Source organism: Choloepus didactylus, chromosome 21, assembly GCF_015220235.1.
Source record: "Choloepus didactylus isolate mChoDid1 chromosome 21, mChoDid1.pri, whole genome shotgun sequence".
NCBI classification, from domain to species: domain Eukaryota; kingdom Metazoa; phylum Chordata; class Mammalia; order Pilosa; family Megalonychidae; genus Choloepus; species Choloepus didactylus.
The window spans coordinates 44,115,820-44,130,806 of NC_051327.1; the positions used below are offsets into that span (position 1 = coordinate 44,115,820).

General features: G+C 46.4%; 2 protein-coding genes across 9 annotated transcripts in view; one reads left to right on the forward strand and one right to left on the reverse strand.

The window, feature by feature from the left end:
- LOC119518034 (nodal modulator 1) overlaps positions 1–7,400 on the reverse strand; it is a 57,341-nt gene extending 49,941 nt beyond the window's left edge. Inside the window, exons 1-3 of one of the 2 annotated variants that reach the window (XM_037815139.1) lie at positions 7,162–7,400; positions 3,516–3,605; positions 1,876–1,921 (exon numbers count right to left, since the gene is read on the reverse strand). In XM_037815139.1, the coding sequence (XP_037671067.1) occupies positions 1,876–1,921; positions 3,516–3,605; positions 7,162–7,326 (301 nt within the window). In that variant the 5' untranslated portion in view covers positions 7,327–7,400. The remainder of the gene's footprint in view (positions 1–1,875; positions 1,922–3,515; positions 3,606–7,161) is intronic. The other variant, XM_037815138.1, reaches the window with a different exon arrangement.
- ABCC6 (ATP binding cassette subfamily C member 6) overlaps positions 6,171–14,987 on the forward strand; it is a 57,429-nt gene continuing 48,612 nt past the window's right edge. The window contains exons 1-5 of one of the 7 annotated variants that reach the window (XR_005213667.1): positions 6,171–6,285; positions 10,887–11,424; positions 12,671–12,853; positions 14,238–14,363; positions 14,496–14,624. Coding sequence is in view for 6 of the 7 variants with exons in the window: in XM_037815131.1 (XP_037671059.1) it covers positions 11,389–11,424; positions 12,671–12,853; positions 14,238–14,363; positions 14,496–14,624 (474 nt within the window). In the remaining variant the exon portion in view is untranslated. Of the gene's footprint in view, positions 6,286–10,886; positions 11,425–12,670; positions 12,854–13,902; positions 13,921–14,237; positions 14,364–14,495; positions 14,625–14,987 lie in introns of those variants that run through there. The other 6 variants (XM_037815131.1, XM_037815133.1, XM_037815132.1 and 3 more) reach the window with 6 other exon arrangements.

Below are 14,987 nucleotides of genomic sequence, written 5' to 3' on the forward strand. Positions count from 1 at the left end.
CCTTACCAGTGACAAATGAACAGAGCAGGCCAAGGGGGAGCCGGGTGAACTGCAAGGAGGTGGCCACTGCTCACAGCTCCCGCCAACTGCTGCCATGGGGCCCAGGGCAACTTCTCGAGGAAAACTAGAAATCTGGATTTTTAAGTGCCATGGCCTAATTGTTCAATCTTAGAAACTAATTCAACTGGAAAAAAGAAATACTGAGTTCATCAAATAGGGGTTAAAACTGAGGTTTAAGAAGATTCAGAAGAATGTGGAGTGCTAAGTAGAGAAGAATCTGGAAAAATCAAGAGAATTTCAAATCAAATGAAGAAATAAACCCATACACAGAAGAAGCCGAAAGGAAATGGGCAAAAGACTTGGCCAGGCAGGCACTCGCAAAAGAGGCTGTTCAAACAGCCAACAAATGCATGAAAAGCATTCAATCTCACTGGCCTTCAGAGAAATGAAAATCAAAACCACCACACCTCCACCAGAGTGGCTAAAAGTAAAAAGACTGCCCATAGCAAGTGTTGACAAGAATGTAGAACAACCAGAACTCTTGGACACTGCTGGTAGATCATAAATTGGTACACCTACTTTGGATGTTTGCAGAATCTACTTAAACCTGAGCACATACAAACAATTTAACCCCTAGAATGTACCCAACAGCAGTGCAAACACACAGTACCAAAAGACACACATGCCAATGTTCACAGGAGCACTATTTTTAGGGGCCCCAAATGGGAAACAACCCAAATGTCCAACAATAGATGGACAAATGGTTTTATTTTCATACATCAGAATTCTGTAAAGCAACGAGAATGAGCAAACTGCAGCTACACATAGTACAGATGACTCTCCAAAACGTGATGTCGAAAGAAAAAAAAACAGATACAAAAAAGTATGCTGCATGATCCCAATTACATAAAGTTCAAAACAGACAAAGCTAGTCTATAATTTTAGAGGTCACGGCGATGGTTACCTGGAGGTTGGGTCGTTATTGAGTGCCAGAGATGGGGCCCTTCGGGGCTGCTGAAAAAGTTCTGTTACGGGCTGCTGAAAAAGTTCTGTTACATTTTCTGGGTGGTGGTTAAACGGGTGTGTTCACTTTGTGAAAATTCATCAAGTTTTACACTTAAAAGCAGAAGACTTTTCTAAATGTATGTTATAATTCACAAAAAAAAATTTTTTTAAAGCTCACTAAAAGAAAAAGCTTTGGCCAGGGGAGGAAGGGGAAGGTCAAACAGAATGTTCCCAGAGGCTGCCAACTGGTAACCTCCGTGTCAGCCATTAGCTGGGTTTCCATCCCCTCGAGCTTTTTAGAATGTACCAGCAAGGAACCTGCCTGCCTGTGAGGTCAAAAAGAATCGTTCTCACAGCCAAATTAGCTACTGGCTGCCTGAGCTTCCCTGCCCCCCTTCATTACAGGAAGGACTAAATTCTTCCTTCTTCTGATCTCTTTTAACAGAAGTAGGATATTTAGATTTTCATGTCAAATCTCACTATTTTTAAATGTTGCAATTAATTCATTTAAGAAAAACAAAAACAAAAACAAAAACACTGAGGGGCTAAGACAGAAACTGTCCTGGGGCAGGAACAGAGTCCCCGCTCCTGACCTCTGAGCCATTCTCCTGCCACTTAACGAGTGACACTTCAAAAGGAGAGTTTCCTGACAGAGAGAAGCAAAGCTGTCTATTTTAAGAAAGATGACAGAATGCCTTAAGCTAAATCCCAACTACTCTAAAATGATAAGAAAAAGTTAAAAAAAAACTTCTTCCACAGTAGAAATGAGTCCTTAAATTTTAATACTCTATTCACTCAGCCAATTTAAATTAATATTCAGCACATAATCTAATCTCTTACAGAGTATGTCTGGTTATTTAGTTAACTTACCAAAACTCCACCCAAGCGGAGGTTCAATCTTCAGAATGAAATCTCCCTAAGAGAAAAAAATGAAACAAAATAGAAAGCAATTAGAACTCGTAGCTCTTCACCTGGTTTACTTTCGCGCTATCATTTAATCTAAAATGTTTACATGTGAAATGGAATTCCAAGAGTAAGGTGTATACTTCTGAATGGTAGTGGGCTCTTTAATTCCCTTCAGAAACTGCAAGTTGATGCTGGACCAGAAGTTCCCACCTGACCCAGCAGAAGACATTGCACTGAAGCCTGCCCAGGAGTGCTAAAGACACTACATTCAACCAGATGTTGTCTTCTGAGACTAAACATATTATTAATCAAGTCTCCTCTTTATTCCTCATATACCTAAAGTTGCAAGGGTTAGCAAGTATCTTTAGGAACCAGTCATTTCTTAAAACTAGATTTTATTTATCAAACCTGGTTTCTTGAGATTGATACAAGCAGTTAAAAAAAGAAAAAAAAACATTTTAAGAACCAACAAATCCACCTCTAGAAATCAATCCTATGCATTGTGCATAAAGACACGCCTTCAAGAACATCTATTGCTGTGCTGTTAGTAATAATAATTAAAAAAAAAAAACTGGAGAAAGCCTTTATGTCTAACAATAGAAAAGTGATTTGGACCTGACTCTGAAATGCTGTGCAACCATTTAAAAGAAGGCAGGAGACCAATATGTGCTGATGCTGAACACATGCCAAGTAACCAGAGGAAAACAAAATAAAATTGCAGAGTAAGTCCTATAGTACGATTCCATTTGTGTAAAAAAAAGAAAAATTCAAAATCTAAACTACATATGTAACTAGCTTTGCAACTTCCTGTGAATCTATAATCATTTCAAAATAAAAAGATAAAAAAAGAAACTGGGGAGGATGGAGCTGTGTAAGTGGGGCCGTGCGTGGCTCCCCACCTCTGCACACATGCGTTTGTGTGTGTAAGCATCTGTGTGTGTGTGTATTCGTGGACATCTTATATAACTGTACATACAGAGAAAGTGGTCTTTTAGGATGCACACTAAAACGTTCTTCAGAGGTTATTCATCCCTATGGAGGGAGGTGGCATGGGGGGGGGGTAAAGGGTACAAATTTACTTCATGTACTTCCAAAGCACTCGTGTTTTTGTTTTTTTGGTTTTTTTTTTTTTTTTTTTTTTTTGCAAAGCTCGCGAATTCACATTACTTGCATAATTTTTTTAAAATATATTTAAAGCTGCCTGCAAGTGAAGTGTTCTCTTAAATCAGTGTTTCTCAAGCTTGGCACTATTGACATCTGGGCGTTGTCCTGTGCACTGTAGGATGTTTAGCAGCATCTCTGGCCTCTACCCACTAGATGACAACGGCATCCCTCACCCCAACTGAAACAACCAAAAATGTCTCTGGGTATTGCCAAATCTCCCCTAGGGACACTTTAAACCACTGTATTCACTCAAACCAGTTTATAAGCTGTCCCCTCAGAATCTGGCCAGAATTGCTATATTCCACTAATAATTTAGAAAACAGATAAGCAATTTGCTCACTTGGTGAAGGCCATTCTCCTGGTACACTCAACCTGGTGGGGCACACAGCTTCCCACTATAAAAAACAGGCAATAAAGACCGACATGCCCTCTCCTCTTACCTTATCATACAAGGGGATCATAAAGTAACCGTTGTTTGGGGCACAGTCTGTCTGGTATTTCAAAGTCCCATGCTTGGTGTACAACTTTATCTGGAAAGAAGGAAAGAAAATATAAGTCCTAATAGTGCCTTTGGGAACTAACTATACACACCAGGTCTGAATTCATGACATGCATTTGCTGAGGACCAGCTACACGTCAGCTACTAACACTGGCCATCGAAGAAAGAGACATAAGAGAAAATCCCCCCCTCCCCCAAATAGTGTGATTTGATGTTTTTCAGTTTGGAAACTATCTAAAGCCTACCGCCAAATCATATTTTTTAAAACTTGTCAGTTTTAGTGGCTTCTTGATTTTGTTCGTATAAGCTTCTAAATCAAAAACAGATTATTTTCAAACTGGTGCTTGTTAAAATGCAGATTCCTGGGCATCACCTCAGTTTTTCAATTAGGTTTGGGGTGAGGGCCAGAGATATCTACATTCTTACCCCAGATGATGCCAAACATTTGCATTAACACTCATCTGGAAATTTTAGTTTTCTCTTACTTTCATTTTTGGGACAAAAACTTATCAGCAAGACACTTAGGTATAACCTCTCCTCAAGGACTCGTCAGAACTCTTGCGTTCTAAGCATCCCCCAACACAAACTGCTAATCAGAGAAGATGCTCGCGTGAGAGCTGGGCCTTCTGCATGCAAACTCCATGATCTTGGACAAGTCACTTGATCTCCGAGGTCCAGCTTCTTCATCTATAAAAACGGCCACCCCCTCATGGTGACTGCAGACTCAACTTGGAGGCATCTCAAGCACGTGGCACTGAGCGTGGGCTCAACAAAAAAGGAGTTTGTATTATTATTTACTAGCTCGGCAACACAGGGTAACTGGGAGGCCATGAACTGGGTTCAAGGAACTTTTCCTAAACTTACCTGTGTGGCTAAACCGTTAACTCAGCCTCTGTTTCTCCATCTATGAAAGGGAAACTGTTGGGTCTGATGCCCTCGAAGACCCTCACCTCTAAAATGTTAATGCCTTGTGACCCTGATACATGATATAGTGTCAAGTCTTTCCAGCTAAAAAGGATGCACGCACTTGGAAAAAGGAAAAGCATGAAAAAATGCAAAGACTGTAAACTCCCGGTGGGCAGCAACCACAATTTGCTCTTTTTATGCTTCATAGCGCCAGTGTCTTGTTTACTGCAGTCACTCAGTAAATACTAGATTGTTTAACACCCATACAGAAATTCAGATAAACACATTTGAAGCCGGGGTTGAAAATTCACCAGCCCTGAGGTAATGTCTATGGACACTCATCTAAAGCAGGGAGACATCACTACTCAAGCCATGCAGGTTTTACAGTCCAAAGATCAGCTGAGTTTTGCAGCAAAGCCAGGAATCCATTTTTCTAAAGCAAAATCTCCTGATCGTTAAAAGATTAGCAACCAGTACAAATTTTTTTTTAACAGTACAGGCCACTATTGAGGAAGAGAATGCAAATTCCACGAGGGCAGGGGTTTTTGTCTGTTCTGTTCAGTGCACTGCTATATCCCACCTAGGATGAAGCTTCAGTACATACAGGAACTCACTACATAGCTGCCGACTGAATGAAGAGAAAGGAAAGACACCAGGAAGGGAAGAAGACTGGAGAAGAGTGCAGGTAGTTGTATTTGAAAACACACACACACACACAAACACAGTCAAGACATGACTGTGAAATACCTTGATCATTTACATCTCTTTCATAAAGTACAGATCAGAGCACATAATGGCCATATAAATCTATGTCAAGATTACACACATAAATGTCTGATTTTGTAACCAGAAATTATGAAAGAACGAAACACCTGGACAGGCAGCCCTAGGACTCAAGGAACATACTTCGTGCTGGGTCACCAACCCGCTCTCTGCTCTTGAGGTCACTCATAGTGCTTGGGGAGGGGTGCCCCTCCTGCCTTTTCCTTCCTCCAGAAGCCCCAAGAAGCTACCAGTTGTAAAAAGGCAGCCTTTTGAGGCAGCTCTTGAAATGCCCTGCATGCACGTGCCACGGGGCCATCCCAGGAGGTGGCCTGGACACCTCACAGCATGTACCCAGCAGATCCTTGAGGCCTTGCCGTTGCCAGTGGGTAGGTCCATTACTCATGCAACCTCTTAAGACCAAAAAGATTTGGAGAGCAGCAGACGGAGGGGCCTTGAGGATTACAACTGGTTTCTTCTTTAGGAAACATATGGTGCTGGCTCCTGCCGCTTCTGACTCCCAACACCCCCCTCACCATCCTGCAAATATTAAAACTGGGACTTGGAGCAAGGCTGGGTCAAAGAGCTAGTGAGGTCTGGGCCCTACTTTCTATCCCTGCTCCCTAAATCCTCAACATCCTGCTTTGCAGAACACACTGGTTCCAGCCCCTTGCTGCAATTCTCCAGGTGCTATCAAGCGGCCTTTCCAGTTCCTTCTCATCAGCATTTCCCAGCCCCTCCCTTTGTTCTCTCCCAAGCACCTGCTCTTCGCTTCTTTCACTTCCCTCAGCCTCTCCTGCCCATCATCAGGCCCCTCCCCAAAAAGAGGCCCAGCCCTCCCTCAGGTCCCCTCTCATCTACCCTGACAAGTGACTAGCCCTACCTCCATCAATCCCTCTTCCTCTTCACAAAACCCTTCTGGGTCCTAATCCTACTGGGCTGATAACCATCTAACTGAACAGAGTTTTACAACCTAGAAAAGACTTCCATACAATCTCTACGGTAGCTGGCAACTCTCCCTTGCGACAAAAAGGAGGCCCAAGGTGAATGTGGGGATGGGGGTGTTGTGGGGCAAAAAGGAGGTGGGGGTGTTGAAACAGTTTCCCAGCCCCAGAGATTCCAATACAGATCTACTGGGTCAGGATCTCTGGGATGAGAGTCCATGATCTTTAAAAGCATCCTAGAGAGTGCAATGCAGAGGCTTAAAATATTTAGGGGTTCTGGGCTATGGGGTTTGGGGATAAGGATTGTGGTCTCCAGATTCTGGATTATGGGTTCATGGGATCTGAGTTTCGGGGGGGGGGGGGTTGTGGATTCTGGGGGGATCTGTAGTCTGGGTTCCAGGGACTTTTGTATCTGAGTGTTGAAGAATTGGATTCTGGGTTCCAGGGATCTGGAGACTGGGTTTCAAGGAATCTGCCGCCTGAGTTCCGAAGGGTTTGGGTCCTGCAGAGACTGCTGTTTTAAGAGCTCTGGGGCCTGGATTCTGAGGATGGTTTGGTTTCCGAGTTTGGGGTCCAGATTCTGAGATCTGGAATTTGGGTTTTGAAGAGTCTGGGGTCTGAGTTTCGGGGGACAGGGGGTGGGGGGGGGTGGATATTCGGTTTTGAGTGAGCCGATAAAAGTTAGGACCACTATCACCAAAAATATCCTTCACATCTGCGTGCACATAACTTAACACCCCCACCCCCACGCAGTAGCTGACTCCAGATAAGAAACTCCACTCTAGTGCGATTGGGCAGCGGGTGGTGGAGAGCCGGCAGAAAGCAGAGCCTGTGGAGAGGAAAGGAATTCTACAGCGCGGGGCTGGAAGAAGCCGCCCGCTGTCAGAGGCGAGGCCACCGCGGCCCAGAGAGCCGGAGCGACTGGCCCGGGGTCACACAGCGCGCTCCAGGCCGGGCCGCGGGGCGGGCGCTCACCTCGATGAGCGAGTAGTTGATCTCCACGTCCGACTTGACGAAGCCCCCGCAGCCCACCACGATGTCCTCGGAGCCGCGCGCCGGTCCCACGCCGGTGAGCAGCAGCACGACAGCGGCGGCGACCACCACGGGCCCCGGCGGCCCCGCGCCCCGGCCCGCCCGCATGGCCAGGCCTCGGCCGCCTGAACCTCAGCAGGTTGCCGGGTCCCGCCCCTCGCCGCGCACGACCCCCTCCTTCCTCCTCTTCGGGCTGCTGACAGCCCAAGCTCCGCCCCCGAAGTTGCACATGCGCACCCGTGCCCCACGCCCACATCGTCCAGAAGAGAGAACCACAGCGCATGCTCAGCGACAAAAAAACGAGCCCATTCGTGCCCTCTGCAGGCTTGGAGGACTCCGCGCACCGTGTGGCAGGTGCAGTGCTAGCAAGGTGCGTGTGTACAGGTGCAAACTCCAAAGTTGAATTCTAGTTTGGAATTCAGTATCACTGATGGAAAGGACGAGGGGCTTTGTTGATTGTGGTATCCCACAACTTTCCTAAATCTTTTTGACTCAAAAGCCAAAGTGATACATAATCTCATAAAAACCCCTTTAGGAATTAGTATAAGTGGGTGCATTTTTCCAAGACAAATGATCAATAAATGCCTGAAAGTACATGTCGCTTAAATTCAGGATGATATTAAAAAAGGTATTTAAAATTTATTCTCATCACAGTTCGAATAACATTTGAATAAAGACAAATTTTGAGAGGGGGGTTCCCCATAAGCAAGAAGGGCATGCAGTTTAATTTATTTTGAATTAGCTCTGTAAGAGGAAGCATGATTTGTCTGCAATAAATTCAAATATTAGCTTATTTTATTTGTCCCAAGACAGAATGTAGAGTCCCAAGATTCTAATGCAGACTGACTTTAACTATGAGTCGCCACATCAAAATAGATAAAGCTTCTTGCTTTTCTGACCTGACATTTGGAATTCTTCCATTTTGCTCCGTAAAAAAGTCAAGTGCCTTGTTTTCATGGTTTTTATGTTTTGTTTCTAAATGATGAGGTTAGACAGAAGATTTTCCATGGAAATTCACCATTGTAGCTAAAACTTAAAACAATAGAAAACCAAGAATAGTGATAGCTGGATAGTTAGAAAAATGCTCAATATAATCTTTTAGCTCAAAAATGCCTAGGATAGTTTTTGGTAGCTAGAAATGCTTTATATAATTAAATCACTCAAAGCAGCTTTGATTCACTTCAAGCATGAAAGCCCTCACTAGCATAGCTTGCTGTGACCTAATCTCAAAGTTTACTCTCTGTTCCTGGTTACATTAATGAGATGTTCCCCAGCTCTGCTTGCAGGGATAAGATATCACCCAAAACAGAATGAAACACCATATCGACTAATATCAGCACCTTACTCCCTTTGAAGGACAAGGCCAAAAGCCTGAACGGTCAACAAAGGAAAAGGACCGACAAGATAACAGGGTATGCTGACCAAACAAATGAAGGAGGCAACCATTACTCAGTTTTAATGAATCCTGTGACTTTTACTTAGTTTCTTTCTTTTCTTTTCTTTTCCTTTCTTTTCTTTTCTTTTCTTTCTTTCTTTTTTTCTTCTTCTTTCTTTCTTTTTTTCTTTCTTTCTTCTGGACCCTTGCCATTCCTTTGTCAGTTTGGACTATAAAAGCTCAAATCACCTTTCTCACTTTGAACTGGTCTTGAGAAGATTTTCCTCCAGCTCCTTGTGGATGCATCTTCAATAAACTCACCTTCTCACTAAAACAAAGAGACCTGTTTTTTGTTTGATGTGGGATCAAGCGGGCCTAACTGTACAGGACTGTGTTTTCTTACTGTTGCAATAGCAACAGGTTTAAACTATACAATGGTCAAAAATCTTCAACTGAACAACCCTGCAGGTGTCGATCATGAGCACATCCAACTTCAGTTTCTTGCTCAAAACTCAGCGAGACTCAACTGCTCAGGTATAAAGAGAAAGTACTTAAATAATTATTTTATTTATTGGAGTTTGTTTTATTTATAACCAGAATTAAATCACATGCCCTTTACCCTCTGTCTTAGGCTGCTGTCACAAAGTATCACAGACTGGATGGTTTTAACAACAGGAATTTATCGTCTTGCGGTCCTGGAAGCTAGAAGTTGGAAATCACAGTGTGGGCAGGGCCCTGCTCTGTCTGAAGCCGGTAGGGACGAATCCTTCCTTGCCTCTTCCAGCTCCTGGTGTTTGCCACCAAGTCTTAGCTTGCAGCTGCAGCATTTCAGCCTCTGTCTCCATCGTCACGTGGCCTTCCTCTCCCCGTGTTTTCTCCCCTTCTTATAAGGATGAAGGGTCCATCCTACTCCAGTATAACCTCATTTTGACTTAACTAATTCCATCTGCAATGACTCCATTTCCAAGTAAGGTCACAATCACAGCTACTTGGGGTTAGGACTTGAATATAGCCTTTGGTAAAACAGTCCAACCCATAACACCCTCCTTAATGTGAGTCCTTGGTTTGTCTCAGCAAATCACAGGGTATTGAAAACCACCATTTGGAAAATGCTGACCTCTGGAACCTTCTCGTTTTATGGAAGGGAAAATCAAGGCCCAAGAGTGAAAGGGACTCGTTGGTCTAGAGCTCCCTTCCTGCAGCCATCTGCTGTTCGGAGAGTTGGAAACTAAGAATCGGGATCCCTGAGTCCAGTTCTCAGCTCAGCCTGACTGGTTTCCTCTGTGTTCTTCCTGACTTCCTGACCATCCTCCTCAACTTCCCTTTCAGACATTCAAAGAAATAAAGCACCAAGACTGTGGCTATGCCAGTGGGGGGTGGGGGCGGAGGTGGGGTCACAGGATCTGCCACACCCAGTTTCAAAATAAAGCCTTGGGTTCTTTGCAGCCCCGCTCTTCCAGAAGACCCAGGCAGGGGGACAGCTGGGGGACACCTACTTGGACCCCAGACCTGGGTGGGGAGACTCAAAAAGCAAAAGGAAAACAAGACCTGAGGAAACCCAAGTGCCGGAGATATTGCAGGAGGCTCGAGTAAAAGAGAAGACAAGACCCTGACAAGTGACAGGGCAGAGTGTAGAAGTGCAGGGGGATTTAATTCTCCACCCAGATGGAGCACCTGGGCTTGCTGGTCTGAAAGAACTAAACTGTTCATCGCTATTTTGAAAGACTCCACACTCATTGCAAAAAGCAAGAAAATAAAAAGAAGAAAATTAGGATTATTGTGAATGTCTTACAGCCCTTCCAACTTTAATCTATGTATGTATGTGTCTGAGTATGCATGTGTGTGTGTGTATAGATTAGATATATAGATATAGATATAGATATAGACATAGATATAGATATAGATATAGTGTCATTTCCAAAAAGAACTAGTGGCTGGGGTTACTGACCTGATGCATGCACCTTGCTTTAAGATTTAAAAGAAGATAAATGATTTGATTTCCTTCTCCACTTTCCCCAGTTTAGGTATACACTTTGGTGTTGTGTTTTGTTCTGTTTGCAAAATATCAGAGCTAATTCAGTATTATACTCTTTCTCTCTTCACAGTGAACAACCATCTTATCATCTTTCCCTGTTAATATATTTCTGCAACAGCATTTAAAACCACTTCTTAGTAACCTATGAATGAAATAATAAGACGAATTCTAATAATACCTAACTCTTATTAAGCATTTACCGTGGGCCCCGTGCCACACTCTTTATTACTTTCTGAGATTCTTTCCGCGGCCCTGCAGGTATAGACACGTCCATCCCACGGTGAGAAGAGACTGCGGCTCTAACCTCCCTTCTGCCTCAGCCAGGTATCACCCTCCCCCCTTCTTGGTCACTTAGGTCATTGCCATGTTTCCGTGGTATAAACACCCGCACCCCGATGGGCTCTTTCATCAGGATAAATTCCTAGAAGTGGAATTGCTGGTTCCAAAGCGTCCGGGAAGTCTGGGATGATACCTGTTGCGGGGGTGCGGATGGGAAAAGGGGGTACCACTGCACTTTCCGGGGCTCTGAGATCCCTCCCCCGGGGGCCCGCTGGGGTCTCCTGGGCGCGCCCCTCCGCCTCGCCTCGGCTCACCCCTTCCCGCCCCGCCCCGCCGCGCCGCCGGACCTTGCCCCGGGGCCTCTCGATCCCGGAGCTCGAATCCCGGTCGGGTCTGCCGGGCCCGCCCCTTCCCGGGCCAGAACCAAGGTGGAGGAGGCGGCCCAGCGACCGACAGACCGACGGGCGGACAGACAGTCCCGATGGCCGCATCTGGCGAGCCCTGCGCGGGCACTGGGGTGAGTTCTCCCCACCGCGCCCCACTCTGCTTTTCCCGGCTCGGTCTGGCTGCAGATCTCTCGGGCTGCGACACGGGGGCGGGGGAGAGACCCCCCAGTTTCCCTGCCCTGGAAAGCGAGGAGACCTGCTCCGGCCCGCTAAAGGCAGGGGAGTGTGACCCCTTTAACCAAGCCGCCCCTTGGAGAGCGCAGCACCTTTAAAGGGGCCTCCAGACCAACCCCCTACTGGGGGCGTTGGTCCCTCATTTGCATAAAACTAGTGGGCTCCCCCAAGCCCCTTCCTGTTTGCTGGATCCCCTGAGTCTCTGACTCCCTCTCTGCAGGGAAAGGAGTTGATGGAGGGAGGGTTTTGCAAACTCACAGGCTTTCAAGGGTGGGTGGGTACAGCAGTAATAATAACTGATGTTAACTGAGAGCTTACTTTGTACCCAGACTTGTACTATGTGCTTTACTAGTAGTAACCCATTTAACACAACCCTTTGGGTTAGGTTCTCTTACTATGCCCCTTTTGCAGAGAAGGAAACTGAGGCTCAGAGAGGTTGAAGGTCACACATGGGTAGCCAGTGGCGAAGCCAAAAGGAGCCAAGTTAAAGAGTGCAGGGGACCTCATAAGACACAGGGAAGAGAATTGGAGCCTCCATGTCCTCTAAATTTCATATTTGATTTTCCTCCAGGGCTAGAAAGAGCCAGCAGAGGGTCTGAAATAAAAATTGCAGATCAAGACTCCCTTTCCCCCAGAACAAACTTAGGGGGTCAGACAAGGCTGTGTAGGAAAAAGCTCTGCCCCTTCCTATTTGTGCAAGCCTAAAGGAGGCGGCTCCCTTTCTATGCCTCAGTTTCCTTGTCTATGAAATGGAGACAGCAAGGCTTATCTCCTGGGGTGACCAGGATTAAATGACCATTTGTGCCTCATACTTACCCTGGAGCCCGGCCAGGTCTCCTGGACTCCGGGCCCCAACTGCCTGATTCCAATCCCAGCACCACTGCTTTCCAGCCGGATAAGAAAGGACAAATGACCCAACCTTTGTGAACCTCAGGCCTCTCACCTGCAAAATCAGGAGGCTAATCGCACCTATCTCCTAGAACTGATGAGAGAATTAAATGACTTGAGAATTATAAAGCATTCAGAAGAGCACATTTTTGTGTAAATGTGAAGAGGGTCCAAGAAGTTGCCTGGCCCCCTGGGCAGGTGAGTTTGCGACCCTCGCGTTGTATCGGCTCAAGCGTCCCCCTGATGTCCCCTCAGGTCTGGAATCAGACAGAGCCGGAGCCCGCCACTGCCCGCCTGCTGAGCCTGTGCTTCCTGAGAACAGTGGGAGTCTGGGGCCCCCCCATGTACCTCTGGGTCCTCGGCCCCATCCATCTCTTCTACATCCACTGCCGCAGCAGGGGCTACATCCAGATGTCCCCCCTTTTTAAGGCCAAAATGGTAACAACCACTACTGGAAGCCTGGAACCGCACAATGGGGTCGGGGTGGGGGTGGGGGGGACAGTCACACTGGAGCCCTAGTGGACACTTCTGTTAGAGAGCAAACAGGCCGGGGACTAGAAGAGAACCTGTTAACCAACCAGAGATCCGGGACCCCAGAGGCTACGAAGGAAAACTCGGTAGAATGAGAATCCTCCAGATGTCATAATTATGAAACTTCATACTTAGGCAGACACACACATTCAGAAATACTCATCTCCCAAGGACGTTTCTAGCTCCCATAACCTGGCTTTTCCCAAAGTGTGGAATGTGTACTCCTGGGTACACAAGATGATTTTAGGGCTGCCCCAAGGAGGAACATTTTTAAAATATTAACAGTTAGGCATTTATTTTTATGTCTCCGCACCAGCACTGCTGCAGAACACATTTTTTAACTGTGATGTATTTATTTTACTGTGCCTGCCCCCTCCTTCATCCCTTCTTTTCCAAACTTTAAGCATTTCTTCAAGTTTCATTCCTACCCGCTCCACTGTCTTAATTTCTACTCTCTCATTAACCACCCATCCAGGGGTTGGCAAAATCTTTCTTAAAGGGCCAGAGAGTGGATATTTTAGGCCCCATGGGCCATACCTCTGTTGCAACTACTCAGCTCTGCCGTTGTAGCCCCAAAGCAGCTATAAATAATATGTAAATGAATGGGTGCAGCTGTGCTCCAATAAAACTGTATTTGTGGACACTAAAATTTTTATTTCACCTAATTTTCATGTGCCATGACATAGTAAACTTATGACTTTGTTCAACCATGTGAAAATGTAAAAACCATTCTTAGCTCAGAGGCCATGCAAAAACAGGTGGCAGGCCAGACTTGGCCTGAGGGTGGTAATTTGCTGATACCCCCCGCCCCCTCTTTGGACTGAGCTCCTTTTAAAAGCACCCCCTCGTCCTGCCCCCATGCATTGCCCCGACCTTCTCTCCCATGTGTGTGACCAACACGTGTCAGAGCAGCTTTCCCCTTCATTTAATAACAGGGATTGAAAGAATGAAGAAGAGTATAACTTTTTCACCTGGTAAGTAGATTTCATTTCCTGCTGGGCCTTCAGCCCAATGCCATCTTGCATAGACCCTGTTGACTTGCCTCCCACATTCTGGAAAACACTGGCTTGGCTCAGGTCCCAGTTGGGCCTGACGTATATGGCAGGTCCAAGTCAGCAATGCTTTGCTGCATCCCTTACCGCATTTTGTTGCGCACTCATTGCCTTGCCACCGTTAAACACTGATACTGAACGTGACTGCAGAGCCACTGCCCAATCGGGCAGGGGGCCCCACCCGGTTTGCTGCCCCCTTTCTTTCCACCCACTGCCCTTATGGAAGCCTGTTTCCCCAGGTGCTTGGGTTCTCCCTGATGGTCCTGTGTACCTCCAGCGTGTCTGTCGCTCTTTGGAAAATCCAGCGGGGAACACCCGAGGCCCCAGAGCACCTCATCCACCCCACTGTGTGGCTCACCACTATGGTAAGGACGTTGCTGTCTGGAGCCCGGCTTGCTCCGGGCTGCTGCTGTCCCTGCCCTGCTGGAGGGCCTGATGGGGAACAGAGGTGAGCCCTCTCCCCGGCCTCAAGTGACCCACCCAACTGTCTTGTCCAGAGCTTTGCCGTGTTCCTGATCCACATGGAGAGGAAGAAGGGAGTCCAGGCCTCCGGGCTGTTGTTTGGGTACTGGCTGCTCTGCTGCCTCTTGCCAGCCACCGGTGCTGCCCAGCAGGCCTCCCGTGGGGTAAGTGGAGGCCTGGGCCACCAACTGGGCGAAACCAATATGGCGGCCACAGGCCTGGGGCCCATCTTCCTTCATCCTGTCCACACTCGACTCAGCCTCCATACAGAGACACACACACCACAGCCACACTCTAGTGACACAAACACTCCCTCAGACGTAAGTACCCATCATCCCTCACTTTTAAAAAGTACAAATTTAACACAAAATTTGCAAATTTAACCATTTTTAAGTGCATAATTCAGTGGCATTAATTACCTTCCCAATATTGTGTAAGCATTATTACCATCCATTACCAAAATGTTTTCATCACCCCAAGCAGAAACTCTGCCCCCCTGAAGCAACAGCTCCCCATTCCCCCTCTCC